The sequence below is a fragment of the Chelonia mydas genome, chromosome 5 (genome assembly GCF_015237465.2).
Source record: "Chelonia mydas isolate rCheMyd1 chromosome 5, rCheMyd1.pri.v2, whole genome shotgun sequence".
Classification (NCBI taxonomy): Eukaryota; Metazoa; Chordata; order Testudines; family Cheloniidae; genus Chelonia; species Chelonia mydas.
The window spans coordinates 40408808-40419566 of NC_051245.2; the positions used below are offsets into that span (position 1 = coordinate 40408808).

The 10759-nt window shown below is 40.7% G+C and overlaps 1 protein-coding gene across 5 annotated transcripts in view; it reads left to right on the forward strand.

Moving 5' to 3' along the window:
- The window catches only part of CWC27 (CWC27 spliceosome associated cyclophilin), a 209690-nt gene extending 199166 nt beyond the window's left edge, over nucleotides 1-10524 (forward strand). For 3 of the 5 annotated variants that reach the window (XM_007058988.4, XM_043546330.1, XM_043546328.1), the window contains one exon: nucleotides 8464-10524. In XM_007058988.4, the coding sequence (XP_007059050.2) occupies nucleotides 8464-8626 (163 nt within the window). In that variant the 3' untranslated portion in view covers nucleotides 8627-10524. Of the gene's footprint in view, nucleotides 1-910; nucleotides 2105-8463 lie in introns of those variants that run through there. The other 2 variants (XM_037902906.2, XM_037902907.2) reach the window with 2 other exon arrangements.
- The last annotated feature ends 235 nt before the right edge of the window (nucleotides 10525-10759 follow it).

Below are 10759 nucleotides of genomic sequence, written 5' to 3' on the forward strand. Positions count from 1 at the left end.
GGGCTGGGGCAGGGGGTTGGGGTGCGGGGTTTGGGAGGGGGCTCAGGGCAAGGGGTTGGGGAGCAGGAGGGATGCGAGATGTACAAGGGGGCTCAGGGCAGGGGGTTGGGGTGCAGGTGAGTGGGGATGCGGTAGAAGGTTGGGATGCAGGAGGGGTGCAGGGTGTGGCAGGGATCTCAGGGCAGGGGGTTGGGGTGCAGGAGGAGTTTGGGGTGTGGGCTCTGGCCCGGCACCGCTTACCGTGAGTGGCTCCAGTGTGGCAGCCGAGTACAACGGGACTAAGGCAGGCTCCCTGCCTGCCCTGGCCCTGCACCACTCCCGGAAGCAGCTGGCACCACATCCCTGTGGCCCCTGGGGCGGGGGGGAGGGGTGAGCAGAGGGTTCTGTGCGCTGCCCTTGACTGCGGGTACCTCCCCCGAAGCTCCCATTGGCTGTGGTTCCCTGGTGCCTGCAGGCGAGGGCAGCGCGCGCCTAGCCATCTGCCCTACCACCCCCCTCCCCAGGGGCCTGCCTTAGCCCCGCGGCGCGACAGGGGTGGCAATCCATGAGACTGAATCCTGGGTTTCCCACTTCCCAGGGGAGTGCTCTTGTGATAATTGGACCTCCAGTTTTACCCTAATTGTGAGCTCAACTGTACAACGTTCATAGGATGACACGATCACATACCTATAACCTATGACAACAAACGTTGATGGGAAAAGGTGCAAAAGGAAGACAGACTGGATTGGTCCAAACAAAAAGGCCTACAGATATAACTCAAGGACTGTGTTAAGATCATGCTTGGGAAACAAGAAACATGGAACCAGAAATCAGTGAACCAGAATTGGTGTGTCGGAAATTAGACCTGTTGTGAACAAAATGATGGGAGGACAGGCTATACCACCCATTATTCCCTTTTGTGGTCCTTAAGAAAAGAGACTTTGGGAGAAAAATTGCCATTGGAGTGAGCTTCACCATCATCCTGCGATGATGGACCTTCATCCTGATCCTGAGAGATCCAAACCAGGCCAAAGAGTGGGATCCAGATGATTCTGCCAATTCTACCAGTTCTGACTGAATCCTGAACACCAGCTGAGCAGTGAGACTTTGTGTTCCCTCCTCCTTCCTTTTGTCCTTTCCCTTCCCCATCTTATTCCTTCTCTGTTCTATCCCTCTTCTGTTTTCTTCTGTTTAATAAGAGTCTGGCTTAGCTGGCCAAGACAGTATATTTTGCCACACTGCTGTAAGCCTATGACCAGAAAGAGGCAGCTAAATGCAGCCTAAACAACCCGATGCTGGTACAAGTTTACCAGGTCTCAGAATGGCTGACAAGACTGTGTGTCATGCCTGTTTTTCCACCAGTGAGGTTGTAAGTGAAAATAAACACCAGACACTGTGACGGGGTTCCCGGGGTGCAATCTGAACTGTGGGACCACTGAGCCCTCTGTCCCACCAACCTGGGGTATCCCTCACACTGATGATGATGGCAAGCTACAAACCTCTGGCAGGTACTGTACTTACAGATATCCACAGGCAGGGACACACCCAACTGAGTTACATGAATGCTTCTCCCAACCACTCATGAACCAACAGCAGAGAGGCTTGAGCCAATTCCCCCCAGTTCCCCAGCCTTGCACCTCAGAACTATACGGTCTTGCCCAGGTCAGAAGCCTGACCAGTGTAAGTTCATTACCCAGTCCACCCCTCCCTCGATGTGGAGAAGATACACACTAGCCTTTGTCAACTGAGCTCAGATTTCCCAAGCACTTTAACAAAAACACTGTTTTAGATAAAATATAAAACAGATTTATTAACTATAGAAAGATAGATTTAAGTGATTATAAGAAGTAAGCATAGAGATCAAAGTTGGTTACCTAAGAAATAAAAGTAAATTCACAATCTGAGTTCTATAGACTTTGTACTCCACATGTATTTCCAAATGGTGAGTTGTGGGGGGGTGAGGCCAAGCCATGATGTCACTTCCTCACTTCATAGTTTCTCCCAGCTTGCTTGAAAGATCTTTTGCTATGACATGTGTCAAGCAGTTTCCATTGTATACGTGCTCTCTCTGAGAAGTCTCCATTGTATACAGTTCTTGAGACTGTGGCTTCCCTTTAATGGGCCATCAGCACATCTGGCTACTCCACTGTTGTACCTGAAAGACTGGTTGTGGCTGTTCCCAACCTCACAACATATTTCAATAACACACACACACACACACACACAGCAAAACTTCATAATTTCCACATACAATGATAGTACATACAATCCAATAGGATGTTAGTGTTCAACAGATCAATTTTTTAAATGATACCTCACAAGGCATACTTTGTATAAAACATCATAATTATATGACGGTGAATATGGGGGTTCCGGGATGCTGCTTTGAGGTACAGAGTGTCACAGATATAGAAGGTGCATTTCCTATCTTTGTTATTCTTTTCTTTCCCCTTTTGTATGTCTTTGTCTTGTTTTATTTTCAGACTTTAACAGCAACAACCCATCTCAACTAACTTATCTTTTCCCCAAAAAAGACAACAATTACAATATTTAATACCATCTAAGAGACTGTCAAGGGGGTTTTAATAACAGGTCATTTTAATAAAAAAATGATGTTTAATTATGTGTTTGCCATGCTACTAAGCAGACTGAGGTCTCTGTATACTAAACCTGAACCATGTTTAAAACAGCTTTAATGTTGGCCAGTGACTGAGTTATATTAACACCTTTGACTCTTTGGGTCCATATAGTCTATCTAAATTAATACAGCTATGCTTTAATCACCAGGCTACAGAGCCATTCTCATACTTCTCTCCCTGGCCCTCTCTTTCCTCTGTCCCAGGATAGAGACGGACTCAAAATCACAATCTCCTTCCTGGTTTCCCCCAGCCTTGGGAAAGGAGTAGATTATACCTAGTCTACACCCAGCTCAGCATCTGTAGCCCAGCTAGCTGGGAAACAGGCCCTGTGTGAGAATCCCACATTTTGACCTTAATTTCTATCAATCCTGTCCTGCAAATGTGTGGTGTTATCTATTAAAACTGAAAGCACCACTTTATGAAATGTATACAAAGTGTGTGTAACACTTCCAAAGAATATTGTCATTCTTTTTGTATCTTAATTTTAGAGAACAGTACTCTAATTTTCATATTGAATAAGCTGAGAAGAAAAAGACAAATGCAGTAAGTGTGTCAACTAAAATAAATAATTGTTCAGTATCTTTTAGAATTAAACTACAAATTTGCAATCATGAGTTACCACAAGGATGAACAAAATACATTGTAGCATTATTAGTGTGCACAGAATTATAACCTACTGACCCGTTATATACTGGAACAAGTCTGACAAATATGCATGTATGTTTTCATAGGACATTGTAAAATGTAAGCATGCTTTCAATTCACTACAGTCAGTAATTTATAAAGCACGTGGGTCAGGAGTTTATTGTGCTGAAAATCAGTCGCTTTCTTGGATTTTGTTTTTTGGGGGTTTTTTAAGACAAACGTTGAAAGAAAAACAAGTTAAAACATTTTGCTTTCTATTAAATGAGAAAATTAGATGTAATTATAGAGAAGTTATCCATAAAAAGTGTTACGTTTTCAGGTTTGTGCTTCAAGCTTTTGTGAAAAACGGCGTCTTTCATTCAGGTTTTAGTACATTGTATAAGCATGGTAAAACAATATTTCATCCTGTGATGAAACTTTCATACTGATGCTGATTTTTTTAAGATTTCATGTCTTTCCCAAGCATCTGCTAATGCATACAAATTACTAAAAACATGAACGGCCTTATTACACAGTCCTGTAAACACTTAGCACTTGTCTATATGGCAACTGAGTTGAGATTCCTGTTGGCAAGCATGGATGAAAGAATGCTCTGCAGATATGCTATGCTGGCAGCTGCAAATAGGCAAAGGCTGTTTGTGCTTTATATAAGCTGTTGGCATTGGGTGTCTTTGGTTTTGGGCTTCAGCTGCCATGCCATCAAGCAGATGGTGTGACTACAACAGTGGCTTCTCCAGAAGCAGCAGGGGATGGAGGAGGTGCAGGGACACCAATGAGGAACTGCTACTACGCAAGCTTTTTCCTGGAGCAGCTTCACACAGCGGAGTGCCATTTCTGGGCCTGGGAAACCAGCATCGATTGGTGGCAGAGAATCGTTCCTCAAACTTGGGATGACCAGCAATGGTGACAGAATTTCAGGGTGGTGACGGCAGCTTTTTGGAGATCTGTGCTGAATTGACCCTGGGGCTACAGTAGTAGCATGCCAACATGTGGTGTCCCATACCGGTTGAGAAGATGTTGCCGTTGCCATCTGGAAGATGTCACCATTGCCATATGGAAGACAGCCACTCCTGACTGTTAACTGATCCATTGCCAACCATTTCAGGATGGGGAGATTGACTGTTGGGGCCACTGTCATGAAGGTGTGTGCTGCTGTGCAGAGGTATTGTTGAACCAAGGTATACAGCTTGGTGCTCAGGAGATTATTGATGGCTTTGCACATGTGGGGTTCCCAAACTGTATTGGGGCAATTGATGGGAGCAATGTGCCTATCTTTTCCCTGCCGCATCAGACCTTGGAGGTTATAAACAGAAAAGACTATTTCTCCAAGGCCTGGTCAACTGCCATGGCAGATTTACAAACATAAATACTGGGTGTTTTGGAAAGGTCCACAATGCTAGGATCTTTCAGAACTCACATCAGGTTACCTTTAATGAATAATGGAAAGTTTGGCCCCAGGATCACTATGGACAATAATGGTATAGAGATTGCTCCAGCCTTTGTGAGAGACCTCGGCTTATTATCTGCTTCTCTAGCTTATGAAGCTGCTCACAGGCCATTGGAGAGAAGAAAAGGAACAGTTTAACTATCACCTCAGTCGTTGCAGAATGACAGTGGAGTGTGCGTTGGGCAGGCACAAAGCTATATGGTGCTGTCTTTATGACTGGGTTAGAAGCTGCAGAACAAAACTTGCCTAGGATAAGAGCTATGGGTTGTATTTTTCACAACATTTGTGGATGGGAGAAAGTCTTAACAATGAGTGGGAGGTGGAGGTACAGAGATTTGCTGAACACCATGAGCAACCATTAAGGCATCCACTGAAAAGTGTAAACCACCAAGTTAATGCTGTCAGAGATGCTTTTTGTTCTTACCTGGAGTTTGGTGCCTGAAGATGTGCAGTTGTTATCCATGTTGTGAGCACTGGAGTTGCTTTTTTGGGTGGTAAAAGTGGCATGTTGTCGCACTTTTTATCTTGAGCCTATATTGTTGTTATTTTGTAAGACCATATTACCTGTGAAAATTTGTACTTATTGTGTACCATGCCTGTATTGCAGATTCTTTGTAATTTTCAATTTTTTTATTGCTCAATATACGCCAGTACATAACTGCCAGGAATAAAATACATTACACATTTTGCTAACAATTGTAATAAACAGATTTAAATTGAAAAAGTTCAAAATTCAAATATAGTGTGGTGGATGGGGGCAATTCCTATTCACAGATGAGTGAACAACTTGCCTTTGCTACTTCATGTCCTTCTGAGATTGAGTGTTAGGGCTCAACATTGCCAAGTGGATTGGATCGCTTGAATATGCTGAACTTCCACATGATGGTGCTCTCACTGCCCTGTGCTTGTGCTGGGCGGGGAATGACCCTGGGAGCACAGGTGCAGGGCTACGGCAGGGAACATCTGCTGGTGTTCCCAATACCCTGTGTTATCCAGAGGCTGGGGGTAGGGCTATGATCGCTGGGCAGGAGAGATGTGGGTAGAGAGAAGGGAATTAGTAGTGCCCCCATTTCATGGCACGGCATGGGTTTGAAAAGAGCCGACGACTGGGGCCTCAGGATGTGACAGATTGCCTAGCTGGCCCAGTTGCCATTTTGTAAATGTTTGGGGGGGGAGGGGGGGACAGAATGAAGGGGACAGGTTTGGAAGAGGGAGTATGGCTGGGTGATGGGACGAAAAACTCAGAAAGGCCCCCAGGTCACATCCGCCCATGGGGCACTTTTGAGAAAAAAAATTAGTACAGCAGTATAACATAACAACAGCATGGACGATTACTTACATGCCAAGGTCCCTTTGATAGGCTCTGTAGGTTCTTCTTCATGTGTCCAAAACTGGGAATTTGGGCTGGCTTCCTGTATGGCCACTCTCTGAGTCCCAAGTTCTGAAGAGATCCTGGCTGTTCAGGGAGATAGCTTCTCTGTCCTCCTCATTGTCCCTGCAAGGCCGTTGGGTTCTATCGTGTCATGTAGCTAAAAATGCCTTTCCACATCCTTAAAAAATAGACAGGTCAAATGGCCAGTAATGGATATTCTTCTGTCATCATTGCTGTCTTTATACGTTTGCCTTAGCTGTTTGGTTTTTATACAGCACTGAGAGGCATCCCGGTAGTGACCCTTTTCAACTATCTGTTTTAAGATTTCCTCTAACAATTTCTTATTGTGGTGGCTGGCCACAAAAGCTGCCTGCAACCTCATTTCTCCCCAGATGGCTAGATTATCAAGGGTCTCACCACAGCTCCAAGCAGCTGCTTGAGGACTATTGTAAAGCTGCTGGAGGACTGTCAAAGTTGTCTGCAGCAGCATTCTGTCTACCGAACAATAATCTGCACTAACTTAATTCGCATCAAACTTAGTACACTTAGGTAACAGGGCTCCAGAACTTGCACCAACTAGGGAGAGGGTGTGCTTTAAAGGTTTGCATCATATGTACACAGGCTTTTTCAATCCTCACTAATACAAGTTACTATGGACTAAAGTGCCCATGCAGACAAGCCATTATTTTCAAGTGTAGTTCTTGCTACTGCCAGTAGTGCCCGAAAACTTCAATGAGACTACTCACAGAAGTGTGAACTAATAGTGGTTGCACAACTGGATCCACAGATAGGAAATGGAACACAACATTTATGTATTAGATTTAAGTGTACTCCACTGTTATATTCATTCTTATACATTGAATGCAAATGAAAATTGTCACCTTTTGTATGGAACTTTCAAATTTTAAAGTTGTCTTTTGTACCAATTCAAAAATAGCAGTTTTGCATAGAAATTCTCTCTTCTGAGTGGAAGTAGAAATTAATGGAGTGGTGGTGGGGGAGGGGGCTTCATCTAAAATGTTACAATCAATAGGCACGCTTAAGTATATAAAGTCAAATGGCATCCAGTTCAGCATGTTGTGAGTTAGAAAAGTATCTGACTTGTCAGTGAAGAACATTGTTTTACAACTGGTAAATCTGTACGTATGCCCAGTTTGTTTTGTCTTTTTTCAGTAGAGTAAAACAATTGAACTATATTCCCTTTAAGATTCTATTTTGGCTAGCCTAAAATTTCATGTTTTCTGACATCTTCCATACTAATTCCCACTTCAGTGACACCTACTAATAAGATCAGAGTTGATCAACTCCAGGCTTTCCTGCCCCTGAGTATGCCAACAAGACACCAATGACTCCAGAACATGCTGATAGTTTCAGACCACTGGGAATGTTATTAAATGGAGAACTACCAGTATGGTCAAGATTTCAAATCAACAGTAGAAACAAAAAGTTGGCTTGAAGAGCAGCATTAGAGTTTAATCTAAGAAAAGACTTGGCAGAATTCAGTTTTTATGTTTTATAATTTTGACAGGTAATATCCATTTTATATAAGCATTTTTTCAATTTTATCCATTTAAGTTTTCATGGTTGTGAGACATTAAGGGAGTCAGATAATATTTATTTAATGACCGTAGATGTTGAGATGCAAAAAGTTAAAGCTTTATAAGCATTAAAATACAAACTGTCAAAATCACATCATAATACACAGAGTAAATATTCTTAAATCAAACCCTAAGTTCTCAAGCAGCATTTTTCTGACTTTGTCTATCGGTAAATTTTGATTATCAGTGGAAACATTTTGTCATGGGTTTGTCTGTATGGTGAAATCTGGGTTTACCAACATTTACCAATAAAAATCTAAGCCTTCCAAGCCTATTTATGAATGAGAAAGCATGTTCAGTTTAAAGTGGAACAGGAGGACTGATGCATTCCCTGTTTAATCTTAAAGGTTGCGATCCTGTAGAATGCATTCCCTGAACTGACTGTAGGAGTTTTCAGTGCAAAAGTAGAAATAGGCCTACAATCATGCTGACCATAAGCATTAAAAGGAAAGTCCATAGTGACTAATAGGAAAACTTGAAAAACACTCTCAGTTTCTGGAAAGATTATATTTAACTCATCTCGGAAGGTGCATCAAATAGAAACAAGACAAAAGGACTCAATACTAGAAATAAAAGACCATCAGACAACATTGATACGAGAACATTTAAATTTGAAAATAAAAGTGGTTACCCTGGAATATAAAGTAGTAGTAAACTCATTTTTGCATTTTCTGACCATCTCACAACAGTACATTTTGCCAGGGATATTGTAATTACCATTTCTAATGTCACTTCTTCTTTCACTCAGCAAGCTTGAACTATGATTTGTTTGGGTTTTTTTAGGTTGTCACATGTACTTCAGTTTGAGGACAGAAGCAGAAAAGTGAAAGATGCAAGCATGCAGGATGAAGACACTTTTGAAATCTATGATCCTCGGAATCCTGTAAATAAGAGGAGAAGAGAACAAAGCAAAAAGATAATGCGGGAGAAAAAAGAAAGGAGATGAAATGAATGTAAAGCTATCTAGAGCTGTCTTGGAAAGTGTAATAAAGCATTGGCCCTTTAATAGCTGTGGTTCCTAAAAATATCACTTAACAAGTGTGAAAAGGAATCTCTCAAGAACCTGTTGTCTGATTTTGAAATACAGCTATCGTCTTTGTTTTATGAAATGTGCAGTAAAATAAGCAAGTGCTCTCAGTGCATAATCCAAGCTCTCTTTAAACATTTTTGAAATCTGAATAAATATATAATAGTTTTGGTCATCATTTAAATCAATGTATAGCAATTAAATATTGAGAATAGAATCAGAAGGTATGTTTTCAAGACAGTGAAGGAAAGATATTTGCCAAAATGAAAAGGTTAAGGAATGAAAAAAAAAAATATTCCCACCAGCTGTACAGGCTTTTTAAGATTTAATTTTTTTAAATGGTAGGATTAAATCCATTTACAGATGATTGATTTTTTTGTTTAGTTAAGAAATTGGGTTCTTCACTGTATCACAAAGTTCAGAAGATAGATTTAAAAATTCCAGACTTCCAGCACAAAGTGTACAATGTTCCCAGCTCTCTTGAAACTCAATCAAAATTTAATTTGAGGGTGTGGTTAAATTTTCTTCATCTTGAGAAACATATCCAAAAAATTACTTGGAAAGACATGATAATCTACAAGTTTGGAAATGTTATTTCACAAGCTTGAGAACATTTTAGAATCCAAATTTAAATAGCAATTAATATGGAAAAAAGAGCAATAATTTAAATCACATGTTTATAAGAAGCTTAGACTCCCAGAACAAGAGTCGTTATTACAAAGTACCCTTCCTCTAATTTCATCTTCTCTACTGATTTGTCAGTATTGCAGGTTTATTTATTTATCTCAATATTGAGACACAGAAATTGCGAAACTAATCTCAGACTCTTGTTATTAAAGACTTTACATCTAGCATGCAATGACCTTAAAGCCACCAGAGGAAGCTGCAAATTTAAATAACCCTACATCATGCAGATTTCTCTAGCACATAATGGAAGCGTGTACAAAAGAAAAAATATATCTGAAATCCCAGAGAATATGGCATTTTTGGTTGTATAAATTTCTAAGCTATATACACATACAATAAAGCAGTTGGTAACACAACTAAATAAGGGGACAACAAGGTCACTAAAAAGTAAGAGTAGATGAGTGTTTTGCTGCTGTCGTTTTTAGAACAAGTTCAGGAGGGTATGGTGTCCTTATCAAAACGCCACTACCAAGTTTCTTGATAGGGTCTGACGTGTGAGGTACATAAACCTGTCTTGGTGTGTCAATGTGGTCCAAATGGCAGAGGTTAGATTAATGCAAAATATTGCTTAAATGTGCTATGTAATCTCTGAGATAAGAAGAAAAAAACTTGTAGGTGTGAAACAAGTTCCTGGAGAAGGCTGTCAATGTCCTCCTCTTGTTCTGAGTGAATTATATTCTAGCAGGGTGTAGCAGAGTTAAGAGGGGTTACATTCTTAATGTTGTCATTCACCAAAAAAAAAAGTGAGTCAAAGTTCTTTGTGATCTGCTTCAGAATCTGTAAATAATTTTCTGGTGGGCTGTCGTTACTACTTACCAGAAAGCAGAGAACAATTTTCCATCCACAGTCACATACTGAGTCACGTCTATTTATTTATTGCTTTCCTAGGAGAGCCAATAGAAAGTTTTAGAACAATCATTTGTAAAAATGATTATCAAATCCTCTCATTCCACAGGGGGAAAAGAACTTAGCTGACATCCTCTTGCTAATGCAGTGGGTACTGAAAATAATTATAAATAAAAAAAAATTACATTATTGAAATAAATAACTGTTTGATTAATACTTATCCAAATTGTTTATACACATTTGATTCAGCTGGAAGAATTGATATTACAGTGCTTTAAATGAAATCAGTTTCAGTGGCCTTCTTTATAGTGTCATAACTTGTGAACAGTCAAATCTCTGGAATTAAGAAGCAAGTTATATCTTAAGATGGAAAAAGAATGGACATGCACACAGGCATCTGTTTACAATGAATAGAGGTCCTGCAGACTATAGCTTTAAATAAAAGCATTAAATAGCAAAACAGAGATCACTGTCAGCCAACTATATGTACTTACAAAGGGTGAAATTCACTCCTCAACA